The 27,604-nt window shown below is 37.7% G+C and overlaps 1 protein-coding gene across 1 annotated transcript in view; it reads left to right on the top strand.

The window, feature by feature from the left end:
- Positions 1-27,604, top strand: part of ankhd1 (ankyrin repeat and KH domain containing 1) — a 198,412-nt gene that overhangs the window by 147,775 nt on the left and 23,033 nt on the right. Inside the window, 4 exon segments of the mRNA XM_051934204.1 lie at positions 69-525; positions 6,541-6,699; positions 11,103-11,252; positions 13,422-15,064. Coding sequence (XP_051790164.1) covers positions 69-525; positions 6,541-6,699; positions 11,103-11,252; positions 13,422-15,064 — 2,409 coding nt within the window.

Below are 27,604 nucleotides of genomic sequence, written 5' to 3'. Positions count from 1 at the left end.
AAGTACAGGTTAATTGAAAATGTATTCCTTCTTTATTTTTGATGCATTTTTCTTGCATTATTTAACAGAGCCAGAAGTACCCATTGAGCCTCCAAGTGCAACCACCACTACCACCATAGGCATATCTGCAACTTCAGATACTTTTACCAATGTGTTTGGGAAGAAGAGAGCGAATGTGGTGACAACACCAAGCACTAACAGAAAGAATAAGAAGAACAAAACGAAAGATACTTCCCAGAATGTTCAAATTATATTACAAGATCCACAGGTTTCATTAGCCCAACAGAAAGCAGACAAAAACAAAATACATGGTGAGCCGAGAGGCGGGGGAGCTGGCGGGAACAGTGATTCAGATAACCTGGACAGCACTGACTGCAACAGTGAGAGCAGCAGTGGCAGCAAGAGCCAGGAGTTAAACTACCTACCAGACTTGCCTTCATCCGGTGAAAAGAGACAGCCAGTAGTTTTGCATTCAACGCTGCGAGATGAAAAGGTTGCTGTCCCTGTTTCAAAAAGCCTGCCAAAGTAAGTTAAAACTATGTGATCCTTTTATGTTTTGATTCTTACCTTTTTCTAAAATTCCTGATAGCTGTATATTTTTTTTCATGGAGTTAAAGATAAAATGCTACTTTTTTATTGTATCTGTGATTATTTGTTTAAAACATTATCACTATAAAATGATCTCTTATTAAAAATTGCTGAAACTAGGTATGCAATATAAAACTACAGTACTTGTAATATATATCTCAAATTTCTGCCTGAAAAGTCTTCTCTCATAGTTTCTTTTCCGTCCATCTAAGCTAGAGTAAAGTATCAAATAGATTATCAATAGTACCTGCTTATATTTCCTACTGAGATGCACAGCAACGCGGTCATGACCATATCCCTGTTTGAATGTTGAAGATATTCTGATGTTACTGGTTGTTCTTTTAATGTCTATATAGCTGGATTCTGACAAGTGTTGAAGGTTATAATGTGGACATAGTCTAGGAAAGCTGCTTTATGCATAAAATGCATTAATTCTGACAATTTGTTTAATGCAGAACTCGAGTTATACAGACACAAAAGATTCCAAGGAACAATAAAATTCACCTGGATTATGAGTGGTTTATTTACTAAAAAGACTTCAGTATTTTAAGTTTAAGCAAAGGTCGGTTTGCTGGTGAAATTATTAAAGTGTTGGAAGGCGATTAGTAATGAGGTTTCTAGATGTTACATTAAAAACTCATACATAGTAAATAGTTTGGTGCAAATTTCATCCTAATACCAATATTTGTTAACAGTATGGGGAACATATCTTGAAATCTGTCCATCTGTTGGCATGTTCACTCTCAGCTCATCTGTACACCACCTCTCATTACAAATGGCAATTTTTTTAAGCTTCTCTGGCTTGTCAGGAAAGCAACAGTAAGGACTACTGGCATCTGGACCCAGACTGTTTGTTCAAGGGCAGACCAAAAGATAACTTGGCTTCAAGTGTTGAAATGATTAACTGCTTTTCTCTGTGTTTTGGATTCCATGTGTTAAGAGTTCAGTGCCACTTTTTGCTTTTTTAACTATATTAAGCAGGTGGTATTTTATGAGTAAAATAATACAAGTAAAATATATTGCTATTACAGTGAAACTAATTACTTAGAAGAGAAGATAGTTACTTGTATTTGACTCATAGGAATACATTGTCCAGCTTAAACATGTAATACAGACAATTCAGTAGCAGTTTTATTTTTAAAGAAACTGAATGACAGATTTAAAACTGGTACATTTTTATAATGCCAATGTCCAGAAATAATGATTGAAGATGATGAACAAGTATATGCTTTTATTTTGTAATCAACAATATGAAATACTACTAGCTAAGCGGAACACAGAAGACAGTGAATATGAGGGTGTACAAAACATGCATATAAATGCAAATAAATCACATACAAAATAAGAGTAGTAATATCCAAATAAAGAAACAAAAACTTTTAACTAGACAAGGGACAATATAATAAATGGAAACCAAATAAAAATATTAGTCACTACATAGTGCTTTATCTATTTTGTTATACTTAATTAGTAGTTTTCTAAACTTGTCGATTGAAAACAGAAGTATATACTTGTTCATCATATTCAATCATTATTTTTGGACTTTGGTGTTATACAAATGTATTGGTTTTTCATTTCGTAATTCAGTTTCTTATAAATACATCTATTGTTAATTTTTGTTTTAAGCCATGTTTATGTTGGGTTATGCAATCTTCTGAGTCTAGACACCACTAACTCTAACTTAGCTTTTCTAAGTAGCCAGGGTGAGTATAATAACATCTGATTTTTCCGTACCTTCCTTTTCTTGGTTCTTTTTCCTTTATTCATTCAAGAGCAGCGTGCTTAATTATAACTGATTTGATACTTACAGGTTTTGCTGCAAGATTTTTAAGTGCAGTACTATTAATTGGTTTTTCTTATTTTTACTTTTTTATTGTGCTATGTTTACATAGTCAATTTATTAAGAAGGAGAAACAATCTCTGAAATATGGCTTAAAAATTAGCTGCTATTTTTAATTATCAGTTTGAAATTTACTGCTTGTCAGTTGTGGCTGCCTCGCCACTGTAAAAGAGAAAACAAATTATTACTTAGTTTGCCAACACGTGTATAGCCACCTCTAGATTAATGGACCATGCTTACCCTCGGGTCATAAAGCTATTAAACAACTGCTTATACTGCCAACTGCCTGAGCAGACCTGATATGTTTCTTTTATCTGTCGTCAGATGTTACAATTAATGTATAGTTTGTTGTGAGTGTTGTCTGTTGTTGGTATCATTATAAATGCAAGATAGGCCCTCTGAGCCCTGTATAACATAACAATTAAATTATTCTCCTCCTAGTTGGTCTGTCTTTACCTTAACGTTGCTTTGATACAAATTAGATGCCCACTTTAAGAATGCCAAGTAACAAATCTTAATTTTCACTGCAAATGGTCTGCACTTAAATGTTCTGTACTTGCGCTGATGTTTCCCCCCGAATATATGTACATGGATCAAAACAGTCATAGTTTAAATTTGTAGTAGACTACAATACTATTGTGTTTTGACTTGATGTAAATAGTTTACAGAGTAAAATGCACATTACTGATGTCTTGTGTAAGGAAGGATGTGCTGAGTTGACAAAAGTATGCAGTTTTGGGGTAATAGCTAACTTTCTTTTTATAAAATGTCAGAAGTCTGGGTGAGCCTACTTGGCTGAAGGCTTCTTCAGCAGCCACAGTCCTAAATTAGAAGCCATTTTTTACTCTTAATGTAGCTGATTGCTTAATTTGACCCTTGTGTCAGCTTTTTGTCATCCTTTACATAAATCATTGATTTTAGGTTTTAATTCTGTTAACTATTCAAAAACATTGCAGTAATAGCTTTTAAGATTTATTAAGTGTGTATTCCCCCCTCATTTTAATTTATTTTCTAAACAACAGTCTTGAACATTACTTGTCTTTGAGTGTAGTACATTGAATACAAACTGTTCAATCACATTTGTGACTGGTCACTCATGAATGACACGGATCTTGGGATGCTGGCAGCAGATTGTGTTTCTTTGCCCTTGGCGTTATGCTATAGGTTTCCAGTTTTGTTATGAGAGTTGCGTTAGATTACCTGATCATGTAGTGGTTTTATAGTTCAGTCTTGGTTTGTTACTACCACTTTCACAATCATTTTACCTGTTTATTGGTCTTAGTTTTTAATTAGCTGGTCTTTTTTCTTCTTTTTTGCATTTAGAAAAAAAGCAAGTGTGGGATATACAATCATAAGAAATGTAGAAATTTTCATAATTTTTGCTTTAGTTTTAAGTTCTTAACTCTCTTGCCTTTTTCATTTGAATTCACATTTTCTCTAATACTATTAGGAGTGAGCAGAGTAGACACGGGAACAAATGATACAGATTATTGAAAGGCATGACATCAGAAATTTTACAACTGTTTTTTATTTGGAATTTAATAGCATAGTTTAGTGCTTTTCCACATCACCATCATAATTAAGATTATTCCTTCTGTTTTTCTTAGGTTCTGGTTATTTAATATGTTACTTACTAATGAGCTTTCTGATGGGTCTGAAATTCTAGTGACTGCAGCATTCAGCGTCATTTGCCCCGTTTCTACTTTGTACGTTGCTAGTCGTCTTTGTATGCATACCTTTAAGTGGTCATTGCCTATAATTTGTTTGCTACAGTGGGGCAAAAAAGTATTTAGTCAGCCACCAATTGTGCAAGTTCTCCCACTTAAAAAGATGAGAGAGGCCTGTAATTTTCATCATAGGTATACGTCACCTATGAGAGACAAAATGAGGAAAAAAAAAATCCAGAGAATCACATTGTCTGATTTTTGAAGAATTTATTTGCAAATTATGGTGGAAAAAAAGTATTTGATCAATAACAAAAGTTCATCTCAATACTTTGTTGTATACCCTTTGTTGGCAATGACAGAGGTCAAATGTTTTCTGTAAGTCTTCACAAGGTTTTCACACACTGTTGCTGGTATTTTGGCCCATTCCTCCATGCAGATCTCCTCTAGAGCAGTGATGTTTTGGGGCTGTCGCTGGGCAACACGGACTTTCAACTCCCTCCAAAGATTTTCTATGGTTTTGAGATCTGGAGACTTGCTAGGCCACTCCAGGACCTTGGAATGCTTCTTACGAAGCCACTCCTTCGTTACCCGAGTGGTGTGTTTGGGATCATTGTTATGCTGAAAGACCCAGCCACGTTTCATCTTCAATGCCCTTGCTGATGGAAGGTTTTCACTCAAAATCTGACGATACATGGCCCCATTCATTCTTTCCTTTACACGGATCAGTCGTCCTGGTCCCTTTGCAGAAAAATAGCCTCAAAGCATGATGTTTCCACCCCCATGCTTTACAGTAGGTATGGTGTTCTTTGGATGCAACTCAGCATTCTTTCTCCTCCAAACACGACGAGTAGAGTTTTTTTCATCTGACCATATGACATTCTCCCAGTCCTCTTCTGGATCATCCAAATGCTCTCTAGCAAACTTCAGACGGGCCTGCACAAGTCCTGGCTTAAGCAGGGGGACACGTCTGGCACTGCAGGATTGGAGTCCCTGGCGGCGTAGTGTGTCACTGATGGTAGCCTTTGTTACTTTGGTCCCAGCTCTCTGCAGGTCATTCACTAGGTCCCCCCGTGTGGTTCTGGGATTTTTGCTCACCGTTCTTGTGATCATTTTGACCCCACGGGGTGAGATCTTGCGTGGAGCCCCAGATCGAGGGAGATTATCAGTGGTCTTGTATGTCTTCCATTTTCTAATAATTGCTCCCACAGTTGATTTCTTCACACCAAGCTGCTTACCTATTGCAGATTCAGTCTTCCCAGCCTGGTTCAGGTGTACAGTTTTGTTTCTGGTGTCCTTTGACAGCTCTTTGGTCTTGGCCATAGTGGAGTTTGGAGTGTGACTGTTTGAGGTTGTGGACAGGTGTCTTTTATATTGATAACGAGTTCAAACAGGTGCCATTAATACAGGTAACGAGTGGAGGACAGAGGAGCCTCTTACAGAAGAAGTTACAGGTCTGTGACAGCCAGAAATCTTGCTTGTTTGTAGGTGACCAAATACTTATTTTACACCATAATTTGCAAATAAATACTTTAAAAATCAGACAATGTGATTTTCTGGATTTTTTTTTCTCATTTTGTCTCTCATAGTTGAGGTATACCTATGATGAAAATTACAGGCCTCTCTCATCTTTTTAAGTGGGAGAACTTGCACAATTGGTGACTGACTAAATACTTTTTTGCCCCACTATATAAGGCCAGTATATTGAAAAATGTGATTAAGTAATCCAGAGAGCACCATCTCTATTTTAATACTGTGTCTCTTCAGAGGATTTTTGGGTGCTGCTGGTTTGACTTTGTATCGAATGAACGGTTGCTAACGGAGTCAAGAATGAGGCACATTGCTGCTCCCTCACAATGAAGGTAGTTACGGCACTACGCCCATGTGGGTCAGTTCCCCAAGGGTGATCCATCTTGCAGGATCCCCATTGTTGAGGACCCGAGTGGCTTTGGTCAGGCCAAGGGTATGCCCACATAACACCTGGTTACAGCAGATAGATGGTTATTTTACAGAGGGTGGGACTGGATCGTGTGTCTGCGTGGGGGGTTGCCAACCAGGATCCCAAGCTGTTTCGTCATGTGTTGTGTGCAGCAACGTGCTGTGTCAATGCATGCTCCCCAACCTGACTGGTCAGTCATTTGCTGTAAAAACAAAAATGTGCTGGCTTTTCATTCTTGCCGCATGTCACAAAACAGAATTGATGAATGCATTTCTAATTTGTTTATGTTGTGAATATATACTATTAATTTCATGCTGTTTTTGTCTGTAACAAAAATAAATGATCTACATATTATAAAACAATGTAAAGATTTAGAAAATTCACATTGGTTTAATACGGCACTTTATTTTTTCCAGTTTTTAAAGTTTACATTCTGTAGAGTCAAGGTTTTTGCATTTTTTTCCAGCAGAAATCAAATCTTAGAAAATCTTAATTCTTCTCTGTTTTAGAACACAAGAAAGCGCCAGTGACTTGAATTCAAGTTCCTTATCTGCCACATTTAAAACTAATGTTTCACTGCCAGTTTCATCTCCAAATTCAAAAATAAATTTGACCAGTCCAAAAAGAGGTCAGAAAAGAGAAGAGGGTTGGAAAGAGGTTGTAAGAAGGTACGTTTCTTAAAAATGTTTCTATAAGTTCTTTTTGTATTTGTCTTGAAAGCTGATTTGTCAGGTTTATTTTTTTAAATCAATAAGTCATTGTACTTACTGTGTTGTATTGCTAGAATAGATTTACATTTTGTAGCAAGTGCTACAATATAGAAAACAATTGTCAGTAAATATTTAAATATAAAATATTTTTAGTAAGCAGTCTGTGGTAATTCAGCCCCCTGAACATAGACAGACAAACACCAAATGTCCAAAAACACACACGTTTAATTATATTCTTCTTTTTACAACACCACACAATGCCTTAAATAACCACAATTCTCTCACAGTCCCTTCTTTCTTTTCAACTCTTTCTTCTCCGCCGCCCTCACTGCTCCTCTCGCAAGCCCCGTCTTCTTCCTCCCGACTCCGGCTCCACTAATGGAGTGAGGTGTCCTCTTTTACACTGCCCCAGATGTGCTCCAGGTGCTCCGTAATGCTCTTCTGGCAGCACTTCTGGGTGTGGTGGAAGTGCTCCAGTCCATGGCCCTGTAATCATCCGGGCACTCCCTGGTGGTGGCCACAGGCCACAACAGGGTTGAGCTTCTAAGGTCTGATCCCGTGGCCCAGATGCAGACCAGGGCAACTGCCCTCTCATGGCGCAGGGGAGGTAGTGTCCCTTTTGTGGTCCTTCCAGGCGTCCGACACAAGTCATTAGGTTGGAAAGGCATATTATATATAGGTCATAGAAAATCGGCCTTTCAGATCCAGTAAAAGTGTTCATTCCACTCCAATCCTACATTTGTAATTTGTCACATGCATTTGTTGAAGGCAAAGAGTACATAAATCGGGGCAGAGTGGTGGCTCTGAGGCTAAGGATCTGCGCTAGTATCCAGAAGGTTGCCGGTTCGAATCCCCGTCACTGCCAAAAGAGATCCTACTCTGCTGGGCCCTTGAGCAAGACCCTTAACCTGTAATTGCTCCACGTGCGCTGTACAATGGCTGACCCTGCGCTCTGACCCCAAGGGGTATGCGAAAACTAACAAATTCCTAATACAAGAAATTGTATAAAGCAAAATAAATAAAATAAAAATCGTCTTTTTAGCAGCTGGTTCACTACTTAAGTACACTGAAAAAGATATTTAGAATTTTAATGAACACTTACAAAAATATTAAAGAATATTTAGAACTATACACATTTCAGTAAGGTGATATTTAAAACACCATCAGTATGTTCTGATGACTTGTGTGATGCATTCTCTTTCTTCTGCCTCTAGTATGTTTCTTTTGTAAAAATGATGAATAAAACTGAACTCTTGTGGTGAGCAATTTATATTTCTTTTTTTAAGTTGTTTTCAGTTCACAGAAAAACATGTCAGATCTTTTTATAATGGTTTTATAAATCAAACACACAAATGCATATGTTACATATGTAACATTTTCCTAAAAAGAGTCTTTTGAAAGGCCCTTAATTCGTTGTTAATTCATTGTCATTTCTATGAAGTTTTAAAATGTATTAGTGATAAATTTGTATGACGAAATTATTTAGGTTGGTTCAAATGCTCTGGCATTAAACTTAACAATTTTTGTTTACATAATTGAATAATCCTCCAAAAAAAGGCCTCAACCAAAACGTGTTTTTTCCAAAGAACATAATAAACAAATGACACAAGTACTTTACAGTGTTTTACTGAATTCAGTGACATGGTGTTAGTGCTGCCGTACTCAGGGTATTTGTTGTCTGTATCAGTTAGCATGTTCTCCCCAGGTCTCTGTGTGTTTTTCTCCCACATCCTTGAAAGTGAGTATGGGTGCGTACATGAGTACATTTTGATTTCATGATTCTTAAAGCTTTTGCTGTAAGGAGTTTGCATTTAGATTTAGTGTGAAAGGTCTACAGTGCATCCGGAAAGTATTCACTTTTTCCACATTTTGTTATGTTACAGCCTTATTCCAAAATGGATTAAATTCATTTTTTTCCTCAGAATTCTACACACAACACCCCATAATGACAAAGTGAAAAAAGTTTACTTGAGATTTTTGCAAATTTATTAAAAATAAAAAAACTGAGAAAGCACATGTACATAAGTATTCACAGCCTTTGCTCAATACTTTGTCGATGCACCTTTGGCAGCAATTCCAGCCTCAAGTCTTTTTGAATATAATGCCACAAACTTGGCACACCTATCCTTGGCCAGTTTCGCCCATTCCTCTTTGCAGCACCTCTCAAGCTCCATCAGGTTAAATGGGACGCGTCGGTGCACAGCCATTTTAAGATCTCTCCAGAGATGTTCTATCAGATTCAAGTCTGGGCTCTGGCTGGGCCACTCAAGGACATTCACAGATTTGTCCTGAAGCCACTCCTTTGAGATCTTGGCTGTGTGCTTAGGGTCTGAGGTCAAGAGCGCTCTGGAACAGGTTTTCATCCAGGATGTCTCTGTACATTGCTGCAGTCATCTTTCCCTTTATCCTGACTAGTCTCCTAGTCCCTGCCGCTGAAAAACATCCCCACAGCATGATGCTGCCATCACCATGCTTCACTGTAGGGATGGTATTGGCCTGGTGATGAGCGGTGCCTGGTTTCCTCCAAACGTGACGCCTGGCATTCACACCAAAGAGTTCAATCTTTGTCTCGTCAGACCAGAGAATTTTCTTTCTCATGGTCTGAGAGTCCTTCAGGTGCCTTTTAATAAGGAGTGGCTTCCGTCTGGCCACTCTACCATACAGGCCTGATTGGTGGATTGGCTGCATAGATGGTTGTCCTTCTGGAAGGTTCTTCTCTCTCCACAGAGGACCTCTGGAGCTCTGACAGAGTGACCATCGGGTTCTTGGTCACCTCCCTGACTAAGGCCCTTCTCCCCCAATTGCTCAGTTTAGATGGCCGGCCAGCTCTAGGAAGAGTTCTGGTGGTTTCGAACTTCTTCCACTTACGGATGACGGAGGCCACTGTGCTCATTGGGTCCTTCAAAGCAGCAGAAATTTTTCTGTAACCTTCCCCAGATTTGTGTCTTGAGACAATCCTGTCTCGGAGGTCTACAGACAACTCCTTTGACTTCATGCTTGGTTTTTGCTCTGACATGAACTGTCAACTGTGGGACCTTCTATAGACAGGTGTGTGCCTTTCCAAATCATGTCCAGTCAACTGAATTGACCACAGGTGGACTCAAATTAAGCTGCAGAAACATCTTGAGGATGATCAGGGGAAATAGGATGCACCTGAGCTCAATTTTGAGCTTCATGGCAAAGGCTGTGAATACTTACGTACATGTGCTTTCTCAATTTTTTTTATTTTTAATAAATTTGCAAAAATCTCAAGTTAACTTTTTTCACGTTGTCATTATGGGGTGTTGTGTGTAGAATTCTGAGCAAAAAAATGAATTTAATCCATTTTGGAGTAAGGCTGTAACATAACAAAATGTGGAAAAAGTGATGCGCTGTGAATACTTTCTGGATGCACTGTATCAATCAGGAGAAGTGATTATGTGTTTCATACAAAAGCTCAGAGTACTTTACACATTGCTAATGAAAAATTACCATAACTGTACAACAACACATAAAAGATAGAAATGGACGAATTCCTAACAGAGGTGAATGCAAGTTAAATTCCAGTTGAATTATAAATGGTTATAGAGAAAAGTTAGTATCTGATTTGATAACACATGGCAAGTGAGGAAAGGAAAACAAAAATTGTCACACATGCTGGAGGAAAAAAATAAAGATTCTTTCGTTTCGTTTGCCCCATCCACTGCATATTTGTTGCCGCCAACTCCACCACACACTTCAGTTGAAGTTAGTGATAATACCATCTATAGTAATTTTCATCAACTGAGTAAACTGATCCAAGCTATAATCCTTAAGCCGAAGACCCCTGAATTTTACCACACAGGAAGTACCTCCTAATTGTTTGCAGGTAAGTGCTCTCTATCTGCAAACCCCATCTTCCATGCTCTCTTGCCGGATTCTAATCCTAAAGGTTCTGATACGTGGCATTTCTTTCTCCTGTTTCTAACATCTTTTATAAGCTACATTTTATTTTCTAAAGGCTTTACAGTTTTGTGACATATTGAGGAAATTATATTACTTGACAGATATATTAAGGCAACTGTAGTGCACATGAAATAAATAAGCACGCACATGTAATAACTTCACCATCTATAGTATGCACAGTATCATTGTATGACTTTCTAGTGTAGGAAGTTTGTACAGTGACTTCCACACTGCTGTAGAAGATGGGCACGTAATGCTCCATAGCACGTTTTACGCTGATTTCATTATAAAGGAGCTTCTTTCTTGCTAGATTTGTTAACTGATGTATTGCTGTATTCAAATGTAGTTTAAATCCTCAGTATGTGTGCCTGCACCCTGTGTGTCATTCCTAAATGTTTTTGCCCTTAACTACTTCCAATAAATTCTTTGTTTACCAGATCCAAGAAACTGTCTGTTCCTGCCTCCGTTGTATCACGAATAATGGGTAGAGGAGGTTGCAACATCACTGCAATTCAAGATGTCACTGGAGCACACATTGACGTAGATAAACAGAAAGATAAAAATGGGGAAAGAATGATCACAATCAGGTAACTAACATTGTAGAATGTCTACTAAATTCATCAGTTGCAGTATTTCCTTTTGTTTTTCTTTGATTAAACTGTTGTTTTAATATTGTCATTTTTACTCCACTTATAGTTTGGATTGCATTTTCAATATTATTCTGATATTGTGTGTGTGTCTGTGTATGTATGTATGTATATATAATATGTGTATTGCATTTTAACTCAGCACTGTCTATATATATATATATATATATATATATATATATAGTGAGTCAAAGTTATGTTAACACTAATGATACTACTATCATTTATGTGCCACATATGGTACATGTGTTGATCATGATGGCAAAAAAGTTGAGACATTCCTGTAAATCATCTTGCATATATGAAGTATGTTTTGTGAATAAATTGTTTCCGCCATTCAAATGTTAACATAATTTTGACTCACCCTGTATATATATGTGTGTGTGTGTGTGTGTGTGTGTATTATATATATGTCACAAATACCAGTTAGTCATCCTATATGGACTGTCGCATGATCAAACTAATGCCATATTTTAGCTTAGGCCAGAGGAAATCCTTAATTCTATAGTAGCAATATTTATTAGTATACAGTACATACGGATAAAACTAGAGATATAAGCACTGTTTAAAAATACTAAAAAAAAAAATGTCCTTCACATCATGCAAACAGAAGAGAGATTCATCCGAACAGGAGTCTCTTTTACATACCATGGCAGCTTAGGGGAAGGCTGAAATTGTAGTTGTGCTTGTTGAATCTGAAAAGCATTCATACAACATTGCTGTGTCGGGCAGCAAGCATGCAATATTTTAGAAATGTGAAACTGTGCTGGAATGTTCTGATGTAATTCTGAAATGTATCGTACCTTGTGATACCTAGTTTTGTTATCTCCTTAGGCAACAAGATCTGCAGTTGCAGTCGTTAAGTTTGACATAGCATCTAACTGGAAGTTGTGTAATGAGACACCTGCTTTAGTTAGATGGTAAATGAGCTAAAGACTACTAAATCAGAGTTTCCATACAATTACTTACATTTACTCTTGTACAAGAATAATTTGCTGCCAGCTGCACAGCTGATTTCATAAGGTCTCCTACTCTCTGTTTGGAAGTACACACTTTATATTACAGTGCCTGCCTATGTAAAAATAACAAAGAAATACTTGATGACACTTTCACAGCATTAGATCAGTAAAAGTAGCTATTTAACAGATTACACGTGTTTCCTCTAATTGAAGACACAAATATTCCAAAACAAAATAACATAGTATCACCGTTAACATGTGAATAATATGGTATTGACTAGATGAGTGCTTTGTCAGAGATACTTGCTTAAATCAGACTGTTGAGGTGTAGGAAAGTGAAATAACTGCATATGCAGTAGCATACATAGATGTCCTCCTAAGCACAATCAAATTTATTTCTTAAACAGTCAACAATAAAATTATATAAAAGACCTTTCATTCAATGTTGTGGTATCCTTTGTTCTTTTGCAACAAGTTAGACAGTGCTGAGTTAAAATGCAATCAGCACTGCCATTTGACTGTTTAAACTTAAAGTAAGTCAGAAGTTTAACTTCTTAATATGATCTGGGGTCCATTGACTAATCAGAAACCACAATAATTGCAGTAATTGATGTCATGCTAAAAATGAATGTAAATACATTTGTTCATGAATATACATTTTTATAAATGTGAATTATATACACAATACTTTAATACAGAAACAATGGGTTCCATATCAAAGAACAGTATAAATTAAGTTTAATGTAAAATGATTTGCAAGATTTTTCTGAGCCTTAAACATGTAATTTATTTTTTTCATTAAAAAGCAGGCTGCTCCAAGCATCCAAGCTCCAGAATCAGTTATATTGTTGCTATATTGTCGCTGTTTTGACAATAAGAGCTGAAAACATAAGTAACAGTGCAACAAATTTTGAGTCCGTATTTGGTAGATTTGTTTTGTATCATAGAAAAATTTATTTAATGCCACTCAAATTAACAAAAACAAGTATTGCACTTTTTTTCTAAAAAAAAAAAAAAAAAAAAAAAGGAAAAACTGGGCAGTAAGGTTTGAAGGTGATATGTTGTGGGGGTCTTAAAGAATGACCACAGGTTTTTCATTCTGTATGTGCTACTCACCATCAGGTTGCTTTTTCTTATTTCATATTTCCAGGGGAGGAACAGAGTCAACAAGACATGCTGTGCAGCTTATTAACGCGCTGATACAGGATCCACTCAAGGAGCTGGAGGACCTGATTCCAAGAAATCATATCAGACCCCCTGCTGCCAACACGAAGATTGGGTCAACGTTTACTACGTCAACTGGTGCAACAAGCACTACTGCTTCTGGAAACAAAGCTATGGTTTCTGTGGTACCATCCTCTACGGTAGCTTTTCAGCCTTCCTCCCCATCCACGTCACAACCTAATAAGTTGAACAAGAACGTTTCCACAAATGTACGTCCTACTTTTCCCGTTTCACTTCCCTTGGCTTATGCCCACCCTCAGCTTGCTTTACTGGCTGCCCAGACGATGCACCAAATCAGGCATCCTCGTTTGCCCATGGCACAGTTTGGTGGCACTTTTTCATCTTCCCCAAATACTTGGGGTCCATTTCCTGTAAGGCCAGTTAGTCCTGGTAGTGCAAACAGTTCACCAAAGCACAATGGAAACATAATTCGTCCAGGCAATCAAAACAGCAGTGCAACCCACGTCGATTATGTAGCCAGTACAGTGACACCCCCCATTACTATATCACCTTCATCTCATACAACCCAGTCTGTCGCATGCCTGACGAACAGTCCAACGCCATCATCCGTTAGAAAACAGCTTTTTACCTCTGAACCTAAGACAAGTACTGTGACAGCTGTGACCTCAACTGTGACCAGCACCTGCAGTTCTCGGCCAGCCAGCTCTCCTACACCACAGCACAGTGGGCAAACAACAACGCCACCCCCTCCTCCACCTCCGCCACCTGTTGCACCCCCAAACCAACAGAATATTCCTGCACCCAAAAACGAACCTTGCTCCCCAGTGTCAGTAATGAAGGAAAAATTGTCATCAAGTGCAGAACCAACTGTAGCAGGACACTTGACTCCAACTGCACCAAGTAGTGCTTCTGAAAGCAGCAATCCTGGAGTGATTGGCGTCTTCTCTTCTGCTTCTTCCTCAATGCCTTCACAGCCTTCTGCCCCTGGCATTTCTGACAGCAGACCAAGTTTATCTATGACCTTTGTGTCCAGCTCTGATCCTGGACACGTGGTTTCCTCGAGTCTAACAGCAAGTCGCCCAGGTGGATGTGCTAGTTCTGTGTCCCACGCCAGCAACACTTTACCTCATTTTGCTGCTCCAGCACCTCGCGTTTCTCCTAGAATGCAGCCTAGTGGGCATTTCTATTCAATGGTTCCTGGTACAACTCTCCATCAGGAGCAACAGTCTGTTTTTGTTCCCCCTTCACAATCACAGGACACCATCAAGCAACCAGGCGTGCCTCATAACATGCAGTTATCTTCAACCATAAGCATGATGAATGGTTCTCAAATGCACATCAGTCACGGAAACAAGGCTCTTCCGCCAAACTTTGGTCCTGCAGCACTTTTTAACCATTTCAGCAGCATTTTTGACAGCAGCCAGGTAAATAATAACCCCGTATGGGGTGCTTGCCACCTGCCAACACGGACGCCCCCTGATCAACCTTACAGTACACCAGCCACCTACATGAGCAACATGGGACAGCTGGAAAATGTGCTTCCTTCTGACAGTTCCAAAGCTCCTGGTTTCAGATCAGGTTCCCAGCGGATTGTGACAAGTCCAATAGGTAAGGGTTACCCAATTGTTTTATTACATAGGTGGTAAGATTTCAGATCCTTTTGTGTGTTAATTTTGTTGTCTTTACATGCATGTTTTTGTTTATTCAAAATCTAAATATTTTATTTTAAAGTTGCAGGCTTTTAAATAGGTTTATTATATCATAAGTTAACTAGCTGGGCATTTAAACCTTTTTATTCTAATGCTATTGCCTGAGTAATCCTCAGGACTAATGCTTATGCGAGACACGTCTATACAGCTTTTAACACTGTTTTCACAGTCTTGAGTCGGGTCTAACGTTAAGGAGGTTAAAGCATAATACTCCAATTTATCATTTCTATATTTTGATGGACATATCAAGCTTGCTTTTATGACTATAATACACTTGTGAAAAGAAAGGAAAGTTGATGACCTGTTGAACACTATCACCACTAACCACCTTGATATTTCAGTTCTTTTAAGATGACCCAGTATGCTCGAGCTTATTTGTTGAATTTTCGTGGTAGAAGAAGTATTAAAGGCTAAGTTTTGTGTTGAGCAAGCATCATATTACTGGAAGTGTGTGATCACGATGTGGTTTTGCTGTTAGAATCAATTCAAATGTTTAGTAAGCTTATGTCTGAGCGTGCTTCACTTTTGTTCACAGGAGCATTTTCCTGAAATTACTTATTTAACAATATTTCACTAAAAATACATGCATTTGGAACATTGTGAGCAAACAACTCGATGACTTTATGTGTCTATTATGTGGCACAAGTACTGTGAGATTTCTTCATGGAGGTCTTTGTTTCTTTGCTGCTGTTCAATGTTCATTTAATGTAGTATTGTTTATTATCAGTATGCTGCTGCTGGAGTATGTGAATTTCCCCTTGGGATTAATAAAGCAATCTAATCTAATGTTGTCTAATCTTATCTAAACCTAATCCTTATCTATCTATCTACAGTGGTGTGAAAAACTATTTGCCCCCTTCCTGATTTCTTATTCTTTTGCATGTTTGTCACACAAAATGTTTCTGATCATCAAACACATTTAACCATTTGTCAAATATAACACAAGTAAACACAAAATGCAGTTTGTAAATGGTGGTTTTTATTATTTAGGGAGAAAAAAAAATCCAAACCTACATGGCCCTGTGTGAAAAAGTAATTGCCCCCTGAACCTAATAACTGGTTGGGCCACCCTTAGCAGCAATAACTGAAATCAAGCGTTTGCGATAACTTGCAATGAGTCTATTACAGCGCTCTGGAGGAATTTTGGCCCACTCATCTTTGCAAAATTGTTGTAATTCAGCTTTATTTGAGGGTTTTCTAGCATGAACCGCCTTTTTAAGGTCATGCCATAGCATCTCAATTGGATTCAGGTCAGGACTTTGACTAGGCCACTCCAAAGTCTTCATTTTGTTTTTCTTCAGCCATTCAGAGGTGGATTTGCTGGTGTGTTTTGGGTCATTGTCCTGTTGCAGCACCCAAGATCGCTTCAGCTTGAGTTGACGAACAGATGGCCGGACATTCTCCTTCAGGATTTTTTGGTAGACAGTAGAATTCATGGTTCCATCTATCACAGCAAGCCTTCCAGGTCCTGAAGCAGCAAAACAACCCCAGACCATCACACTACCACCACCATATTTTACTGTTGGTATGATGTTCTTTTTCTGAAATGCTGTGTTCCTTTTACGCCAAATGTAATGGGACATTTGCCTTCCAAAAAGTTCAGCTTTTGTCTCATCAGTCCACAAGGTATTTTCCCAAAAGTCTTGGCAATCATTGAGATGTTTCTTAGCAAAATTGAGACGAGCCCTAATGTTCTTTTTGCTTAACAGTGGTTTGCGTCTTGGAAATCTGCCATGCAGGCCGTTTTTGCCCAGTCTCTTTCTTATGGTGGAGTCGTGAACACTGACCTTAATTGAGGCAAGTGAGGCCTGCAGTTCTTTAGACGTTGTCCTGGGGTCTTTTGTGACCTCTCAGATGAGTCGTCTCTGCGCTCTTGGGGTAATTTTGGTCGGCCGGCCACTCCTGGGAAGGTTCACCACTGTTCCATGTTTTTGCCATTTGTGGATAATGGCTCTCACTGTGGTTCGCTGGAGTCCCAAAGCTTTAGAAATGGCTTTATAACCTTTACCAGACTGATAGATCTCAATTACTTCTGTTCTCATTTGTTCCTGAATTTCTTTGGATCTTGGCATGATGTCTAGCTTTTGAGGTGCTTTTGGTCTACTTCTCTGTGTCAGGCAGCTCCTATTTAAGTGATTTCTTGATTGAAACAGGTGTGGCAGTAATCAGGCCTGGGGGTGGCTACGGAAGTTGAACTCAGGTGTGATACACCACAGTTAGGTTATTTTTTAACAAGGGGGCAATTACTTTTTCACACAGGGCCATGTAGGTTTGGATTTTTTTTCTCCCTAAATAATAAAAACCATCATTTAAAAACTGCATTTTGTGTTTACTTGTGTTATATTTGACTAATGGTTAAATGTGTTTGATGATCAGAAACATTTTGTGTGACAAACATGCAAAAGAATAAGAAATCAGGAAGGGGGCAAATAGATAGATAGATAGATACAGTGGTGTGAAAAACTATCTATCTATCTATCTATCTATCTATCTATCTATCTATCTATCTATCTATCTATCTATCTATCTATCTATCTATCTATCTATCTATCTATCTATCTATCTATCTATCTATCTATCTATCTATCTATCTATCTATCTATCTATCTATCTATCTATCTATCTATCTATCGTGCCTTTCATGTCTATCTATCTATCTATCTATCTATCTATCTATCTATCTATCTATCTATCTATCTATCTATCTATCTATCTATCTATCTATCTATCTATCTATCTCACTTCCGTTCCATCAGAAACTTTTATCTGTTCTGCATGAATATATGACATTAATTTTGTTTTTTTTTTTTGCTTGGCCATCACTACAAACTACATGAGATAAGTAACATTAAAATCATTTCTGGGCGGGAACTTCCTTTAAATGCATGCAGTCCCCAAGTATGTCCTCATCTAAAATCTGTATATTAACAACCATGACAAGTGATTGTTCAATTCTTATAAAAACATGATAAACTTTATAGAAAATTAGAGCAATAAGCAAAGTCGAATGTTTAAAACATAATGTAAACCATAATAATAGAAAGATATTTTTGCAGAGGGGTTGGAGAAAACTAATTAACAAAACTGGAAGATGGTAGCATATGACATCATAAGCCAATCATGTAAAAGAAGTAATTGTAAACTCACTTAAATAAAAGTAAAGTTGTATATATGAACAATAGCAAAGTAAAGACTACATATAATTATATACTGTATAAACATAAATCAAAAAATGAATAGCATGAAAAAATAAAGAGAAAGCAATGATTTGAGAAAAGGGAAAAATTGTGTATTAGGAAATACAGGTATATAAGTAAAAAAAGAGTGAAATAGTCTCGTCTTGAGAAATCCACAAATATGAATGCAGAACAAAGTTGTGTACACAAGAAGAAGTTAACAATTTCTTGTATGTTGTTGTTACAACATACAAAACAAAAATGTATTAGGGAATCTACTGAAAGGGAAAAGATGTCAGAATGATGCAGTTAATGAACACAGAGGTGCAGAATAAACTATAGAAAAGTTCACTTTGTTGGATATGGTTCTAATGAAATTCAGACCATGGCAGTTGGTCGGCACCATACAGTACAGTTCATTCAAATACCAGCGAATGCGTTTTGGGGATCCACTTTCGTCAGGGCATCTATTCAAAGAGAATTATAACTAAATATTAAATGCCATAAGAATGTCTATGTGAAACAGAAGAAAAAAGCCCGTACACTATTTTTGAAATATTAACTTTTGTGAATTCAGTCTGAAATCATAACTAATTAAGTAGAGCATTTTGTTAAACTTGATAACATCTTGTAAACAATATTTTAAGCAAAACAAATTTTTGTTAAAAAAATGCCTTGCATGCAAAAGTGTGGACACTCGCTGGTTATGGCTGTCCCTGTGGTCAGATTTAACCAGTTGCAATAAAAATCTTGCTCATAGGTAAATATGCTCTCACCAGTAATTTTGCCATTAACGCAGAGTCAATGATTATGATTTAAAGTTATTTCAGCTGTCCATGTAGATTAATACAGTGTACCAAATAAAGGATTTCTGTATTGGTTTGATGGTGGCATAGTACAGAGAAATACCTCTTACAAAATAAAACTAATAAATGCATTATGAAATGTGACAAATAAAAATATGATTTGTGAACATAAATAATTTTGTCATGAATTTTTTTTTGTTGCTTTGTTTTCATAATTATTTCAGTGACACTACACACATCATGAAATGTGCAATGAAATGAAAAGTGTCGTTCTTACCCGTCACAGTTGGGCTCTACAGAGTACTGTTTTGGTTGGTTAATCATAGGTAGAGCATGTAGCATATCTAGTGCTACATTTATAGGCAGATGCAGACTCCTGAGAGGATGGTGAATTTGGGGGTCTTGAATTAAACTAGCTACTTCATGCATTAATTGTGGCAAACGTTTTCTTGCAGTTTTGTCTACCATAGTGCATAGGCACAACTTTGACTATGGGCTTTGTTTTCTTTGGGAGCTCAATGGTTCATAGACATGTGCAAAGTTAGGACTGTGCGTGTCATCTGTTGATTCACCAGTTTAAAAAACAGTATTTTCTGGAGTTCGCTGTCTCAGCTTTGATGGGGGTGACAATCACGGTTTTAATTTCAAGGTGTATTTTATTTTGTGTGTGGTGTCACTGACATAAACAAAAAAAAATGAAACACATAAAGAAATAAGCTATAAAAACATTTTTCACAACTATTTTCAATACACTTACGTATCATATTTGTATTTATTTACTGTCAACATTGCATAACATTTTTTGAAATATTCCTCCATTACGTAGTGCACAGTAGTGTTGATTGGTGAAATTTGCAAGATTTTTTCACACAAATTTGCTCTGTTCACCAGTAACCTTGTTTGTCAAATATTTTCCTGGAAATTAGCCACATGGCCAGCATAGATTAACTCTTCCTCCCAACCCCAGTGCCTCATGATGCTTTTTGAAGCAAACATGACATCACAGAGCTGCAGGAGCCAATGTTCGATATAATGGTGATCCTAGTAGTGTGCTATAAATTAGCCAAAAACCACAAATACTTTTAAACACAAAACACATATGCAGAAAGAAACTGAAATTTTGACTGTATTTTCATGCCTTTAAGGTAATCTGTTTTTTATAGATTATATGTGGCCTGTGTGTAATAGGTGAGTCCACCCCTGTAATAATATTACCCATAATACTGTGCTGTTTTTTAAACAGGAGCCAGTGAAGAATCCATATGCTTTGTTTCACTTATTTGATAGCAGCAACAATGAATAAGAAAAACCATCAGGTTACACAAACCCAATACTTTTTTAGTTCGAGGTAAATACCTGCTCTCAAATCTATGCGTGACAAGCTTTAGAGAGTTCATGGTTAATGTCTGTAAGACATTATACTCTTCAGATATTTAATTCTATTACTTTTAATTCAGGAGGGCACAGTGGTTAACTCTGCAGCCTCACAGCTCAGGTCACTTTTTCTGTCTTCAGTAATCTGTTCAGCATAGTTGGCAGATGCTTCCCTAGCTGTCAAGGACACTTAAAAGACCTTTGCACCATTATAATCCGCTCAGAACTAGTTTAGTTTCTCCTTCCCTGCTAACAATGCATTTCACGGAGTTCTGCAAAGTTTCCGAACATTTCCCCAATTTCACTGAAGTCAAGACAAAGCGCATTTAACAGAATTCACTCATCACTAATGCAGACACATCTGTAATCCACTACAAACTATTTTGTCTTTTCTCCCCTGCCAAGTGGATAGCAATTATTGCTTTCTTATTTCTATGATGGTCCTTTTAAAAATACAACTACCGCAGCAGCACAGAAAGAAGGCAGTAGGGTTGTGTGCTGTGCAGACATTTTACTAGGTAATTGAAAATGGTCATTTTTCCAAGACTTTATGCCTCAGCAGTCTCTCAGTATTGACTAACTGGCCCTCTGTGTAGTTATATCCTACTAAACCAGTGGCAGTCAAACTCAGCGTGACTGTACCCGTTTGTTCCGGCTAACTTCTGTTTTTAACTGGACTCCTAGCTTAATTGACCAGGCTTTTATTTTCCTGTTTCTGTGATTGTGGTCAATGTAGACATAATAAAGTTAAGTCTTTGGCTGTTTTAAACTTGGGTTTTAACATTTTCTTCATAATCATCATCAGGGTTTTCATTCTGCTGTTCCTGATGTTCTGATTATTTAATCTATTTTTCAACAATATGAACGCATTAAGGTTTTTGCTGGTGAAGTAGTTACAACTTACCAGCATTTAGTGTTGTCTGCCAGGGTGTCCACTCTGCTCGTTGTTCATTGTCCAGCTACAATCTCTGTACTCTTTCTCAGACACCACAGGCTCATTTATGGGGTTTGCCCTGTCTATGTTGAGGGCAATAATATTCTTACTCTTTGTTTCCTGGTCCTGAAAAAATGTTCTATGGGTGGCATACAAATGGCAATGTAAAAGTGTAGTGTTGCATGTACTATGTGCAGGGTGACCGAAAAATAATTGTACTTTCAGAAATGTATTTCTCATCAATAAGTATCAAATTAACATGTAGTCTAAACTTAAAATTTTACTGTACATTGTACACATGACAATAATCACACATTGCCCTATAATGACTCTATAAACCAATTTATGAAGGACTTTTCCCTTTTTTCAGACTTCTAAATGCTCAGTATGTGCCTCTTGTATCACACAGCACACATCAGTCCTTATGTCTTGTTCCTTGCCAGCATATAACTTCTGATGGTTGACACATCAACTATGATGTGTGTGTTCATTTTTTCATGTGTGAAAATCTAGAAAAAAAATTAAGGATATTTTTATTCTCAATTAGGAGTGTAGTGTATGTACTTACTTAGCTAGCTTTGATTTCCATGCCCAAATACTTGTGAAGGTGATATGTATGCTTATTTTTTTTATTTATTTTTTTTGTTCTTTATTTCGTCTTATACGATTTCTCGTATTAGAAATTTGTTAGTTTTCGCATACCCCTTGGGGTCAGAGCGCAGGGTCAACCATTGTACAGCGCCCCTGGAGCAATTACAGGTTAAGGGTCTTGCTCAAGGGCCCAGCAGAGTAGGATCTCTTTTGGCAGTGACGGGGATTCGAACCGGCAACCTTCTGGATACCAGCGCAGATCCTTAGCCTCAGAGCCACCACTCCATTGAGTCCTGTCACATTATGTGAATTTTTCCAGCGATTTTCAATCACAGACTCCATTTTCATAATTTCAGACAGTCGCTGTGCACTCTCTAGTGAGACATACCCAGTGGCTCAGTACGACTAGTCTGTAACCCATCCGGTTTGATTATGTCTTTAGTTGAATCGGTAGTCTCTGTGTGCATGAGAGTTGACAAATCAGTGGGCGTCACCTGGAAGTACAATTCATATAATGCTTTGGTAAGGAATAAGGACTACAAGTTTTTTTGAACTTGATAAACCAAAGACATTGTTTTCTATGTATCGTATGTTTTACGTAGCCCAATTGAATTGCAAAAACCAACAAATGGAGGGTTGGAGGCAATAAATATGGCTATTGAACTTGGCGAACTTGTAAACCCTTCTCATGGGCACTGGCTGTGTCAGGCAGCATGTTATTCGCTGTTAGAGAAAGGAGCTCGCTTGTGATACTTCGTATAATTTAGCAAAACCTGTGAGGTTAGTTGTGTAATATGACATCCTTGGGCAACAAGGTCAAAAACTGCAGTGGTTAATTAAGTCTGACATCTCCTCCCAACTTGAAGTTGTGTAATGTGACACTGGGTTTAAGAGGTGTTGTAGTGTGCTATACAAACATCAAAGATACAGCTGTCAGTTATCTAAGGTAGTGGTAAGAAAATGGAGTCTGGTTATTCATAATCCTGGTTATCCCTTCAATAAGGAATATTCACTCATAGTCCTGGAGGTCACAGTGGGTGCTGGAGTTAATTTCAACCAGTTTCATATTTTAAACCCACTTATTTACAGCTGTCATTTTTTTTTTTTTTTTTTTTTTTATGGTTATACAAGTACAACATGTAATGAAATGTGCCCTGAATCGGATATGAGATTGTGCAATAAAAAAAAATCCAAATAAGCACAATTATAAATGAGATCTTGTAACAATGTACAAATGTAATAGAATAGTATATACTGTAAAGTGCAGTGTGCGAGTTTGCTGGTTAATATAAATAGACTTAAATGACATGGTGGCAGCTGACATACAGTGAGGCAGAGAGTTCAGTTTGTTATAATGAACAGTTTTGTTGAGGTACTGTATGTCCAAAGCAAGAAGGTTTATGGCCTGTGGATAGAAGCTCCTCCTGAGCCTCTCTGTTCTGGCCATGTTACTCCTATGTAGTGTTTGCCTGATTTCAGCAGGTTGAACAGATTGTTACTGGGGTGAGATGATTCTCTGATGACCCTAGTTGCTCTGGTCCTGTATGACCTGGTATAAATATCCTGTAGAGACTGTAGATCAGATCTGGTGCGACATTCCACTGCCCGAATCTCTCTCTGTAGTTCCTCAATGTCCTGTGCACCACTGTTCCCATACCAGGAGGCACCCGAATAAAAAAGTCCTTAGGATCTCTGGAGAGACACAAAACTTCAGCTGTCTCGGATAGTAAAAAAGCTGCCTCGGCTTTTTAGCCTGGGCTTGAATATGTTCAGTCCATGTCAAATCCTCTGTTATATTTTTTTTAGATTTACTTTTAGTTAACTTGGTTGTTATGATTCAGAACTCTTGCCTATTTTAGTTTTAAGCAGCTGTGTTCAGGTTTTGTTTCCTCAACCAGCCACAGCTAATAACGAAATGTAAATAACAGAGACTACCGACTCTCTAGCTAAGTTTGTTCCATTTACACTGGTGCATTCGTGAAGTATATATGTTAGTGTTTAGAAATGAATGAGAGAGGAAAAGGGAGGATTGTGAAATGCAAATCTGTTATGGCCCACAAAATATTTGGATAATGTTCTCAGAAAAGAAAGCTCTAAAATGTAATCAGTTTATCTTTGATGAATGTAAGCACTAACAAGCAGTTTAGTTAAATACCAAATTTCATTATCAACAAGGACCATCTTCTAATTAGTTGGACCAAAAACCTGAAGCCACTGTGGTCTTCCAGGACCTTTTTTTTTTTTTAAATCAATAAAAAGCCGCCAAACTTTTATCTGTTGAAACTTTTCCCCAATTAATGAACAGTTTAAAAAAAAAAAAAGAAGACATCTCATAATTTGTGCAGTTTCTAGCCTTGCCATGTCTTTCGGAGTCAGTTTTGACCCACCTTTAACTTCAATGGATTTTCCACTGCATTTAGATGTATTTGGTCTGTTCACAACCCACAAAAAATTGAAAATGTTTTTTCAGTTTAGAAATGTGAAAGCTTTTTGTAAAATACCATAACTTTACATAAAAGAATAAAAGTTTACATATGTCACATTTTTGTACATCCATCCATCCATCCATTTTCCAACCCGCTGAATCCGAACACAGGGTCACGGGGGTCTGCTGGAGCCAATCCCAGCCAACACAGGGCGCAAGGCAGGAACCAATCCCGGGCAGGGCGCCAACCCACCACAGGACGGACACACACCAAGCACACACTAGGGCTAATTTAGAATCACCAATCGACCTAACCTGCATGTGGGTGGAATGTGGAAACCTGAGCACCCGGAGGAAACCCACGCAGACACGGGGAGAACACGCAGGGAGGACCTGGGAAGCAAACCCGGGTCTACTTACTGCGAGGCAGCGGCGCTACCACTGTGCTGCCATTTTTGTACAGCTACTACATATTTTAAACATTGCCATGTCCTTTGGGTTAATTTTGACCCAAAATACAGGTTAGTAGATTTTATTCTCCATTTAGGGTGGGTAGTTCATAGCCCGTTTATAACAAAAAAAACTGAAATGTCATGTGTTCTGTAAAGGAAGATGAAGTACTATAGCTTAAAACTGTCAGTCAATATAAAATTGGTTTGAAGTGAAAAATCCTGAGGTTCAGAGCCCCCAAAAATGGGGCGTCAGAATTGGGTCAAAAAAGTCCCATATGGTGCTGTGTTGAGTCGGCATTTGAAGGATTTGTAAGGGTTAAAGCAAAAGCTGTTAAAGCGTGACTCAAAAAGAGAAGATCATGTAGAGTTATCATCTTAGTCACCCTTAACCTTGTTACTACTGGTGCTTTCTTCTCGTAGGCCTTATACAAATTAAAGTGCCCCTCTTGACAAAGTTCATGTGCCCTGCATTTTTTGGTATTTTTTAAACAAAGTTCCTCTAAAAATGAATCCATAGATCCCCTGACCCAGAGCATTCTTTGCACAATGTTTGCACTAAAATGTCTAACTTATTTATTGTAACTGTAAAACTAAAGGCGTGTGGCATGCCAGCACTCTTGTGCTATGGACCACAGCTAGAATAAAGTGAAATTTTGATGTTTTTTGGTATTTTCTGTGCATTTCATATTATATCATTGTCCCCAGATATGAAATTAAACTATAGTACTGCCTGCAGACTTCTTAATTGTTTGAAAAATGTCTTTTTTTTTTATTAAGAACAATTTTCTGGTTGTTGTAAAAATATTTGTACCTAGGGTTATCTGTCATGGAGGTTGAAAACTGGCCACATTTAATGCTTTGTTCAGATTTCTTTCCCCTTAGCTGTATTGCCCTTAAATGTAGATATTGCTTTTGTGTTTAATAAAGACAAGAACAGAAAAGCTAAATTAAGTATTCTTCTGTGAGGTTTTAAGTCATTCTGTCTTGGGGTTTTTTTTTTTTTTTTTTGGTGTCTGTAACTTGCACACCTGAGCCTCACGTATAAATGGTGCGTACGCACAAAAATGTTATGTACTCCATTTTCCACACTCACTTCAAAATGTAAAAAAAACTGAACTTGGCATAATGCTACACACATTTTCATGGAAGCTTCAGACTATGCATACACATGTTTCTGCTCGGTTTTTAAACTGGCGGCATCCAGCGTCAAAGCAGTGCTACTGGTTTTGAGCAGTTTCCCTTTCTTTTTTTTAGATTCACATCCATGACACAGGCTTGAAATATCTCGTAATTAATTGCGTATCGTTTACAGGTTTAAGGCACTTGATTGTAATCAGTCTGTAACAGTATAATGGTGCAAGGAATGGCCAAACTATTCCAACTACTATAGCTGCTTTAGCATTGTTAGAAGACATTGCAAATGCAAGAATTGGAAGATAATGCGTATTATATATCATACAGATTTCTTGTCCCATGAGGATGACTGACTTCTAAATCGATTTAGATTTCCAAGAGCTATCATTTTGTAGCTGTATGTTGAAATGGGGCCAGCTTTACAGAGGCAGACTTTGAGGAATTGTACTCTTATCTATTCCTTTGCAAGTTTTGTCCATTCTCGGGTTTCAGCCAATGAAGCTTTTCAGCGTGAACTGGCTTACCGATCGGATATTTCTCAGTCATCATTGAGTCACACCATGCCAACTGTATGGGATGGTATCATCCGCTTATCTTCCAAATATATAAGATTTCTTTATACTGTGGTTGAATGGGCAAACATGAAAGCACAATTCACAGCAACGTCCAATTTTCTAGATGTGATCAGAGTGATCGACTGCACACACATTGCTTTAAAGGCACCTTCTGAGAATAATTTTGCTTATGTAAATAGAAAGCATTTGCACTTTATTAATTGGAAAATTATCTGTGATTCAAAAATGTGTCTCATTAATGTTATGGTGAGATGGTCTGGCTCAATTTGTGATTCATTCATTCTGAGAAATAGTGCTGGGAACAATCTTGTACATGTTATGTGTGATGCCTGCCTTCTCAGTAAGATAAAACATTTAATGTTAACCCATTGGTCAAAATTGTTACTTGATGTAACCATATAACATGGTTACTTGGGTGACCGAAGAGTAATGTTATAATGACCTCCACTCCCAGGCTTGGGCAGTGGTAAAATCCCAGTTATAAGCGCCTCACCAGTAATTGCAGCAGCTCACTGCTCAAATGGTGTGAGCCCTGGAATTCCACCATCTCCTCCAGTAATATTGACACTCAGACACTGGGCTGCGACTCACCTTTTTACGTCGACTTTAATATCTGACCCCTACTTTATTTTGGACACCATGCAACTTTCTGAACTTGAACTTTTAAGCGCTTCTGCCACACTGTGCCACTCCATCCATTTACATTTGTTGCTTATACCACTGCTTAAACCACCAAATAGTAAATTTTTCTTTGTCTCCACTTCACTGAGCAGAACTCCATTTCACATTCGCAGAAGTTATTCTTTTTTTAAATGTACTTTTGCCATTGTCTTTTTACAAAACACTGAATGGAAGAGGCTATTTATATTGATTTGCATATTCAAATAGGAGAAGTTCAGTTAGGAGTCGGGATGTGGAGCTGTAGGCTCATGCATGTACTTTAAAAATCCACGTTAATTGGGATTTATGAAG

Source organism: Erpetoichthys calabaricus, chromosome 11, assembly GCF_900747795.2.
Source record: "Erpetoichthys calabaricus chromosome 11, fErpCal1.3, whole genome shotgun sequence".
Taxonomy (NCBI): Eukaryota; Metazoa; Chordata; class Cladistia; order Polypteriformes; family Polypteridae; genus Erpetoichthys; species Erpetoichthys calabaricus.
The sequence above is the reverse complement of the archived record's forward strand: the minus strand, read 5'-3'. Positions and strand labels throughout refer to the sequence as shown.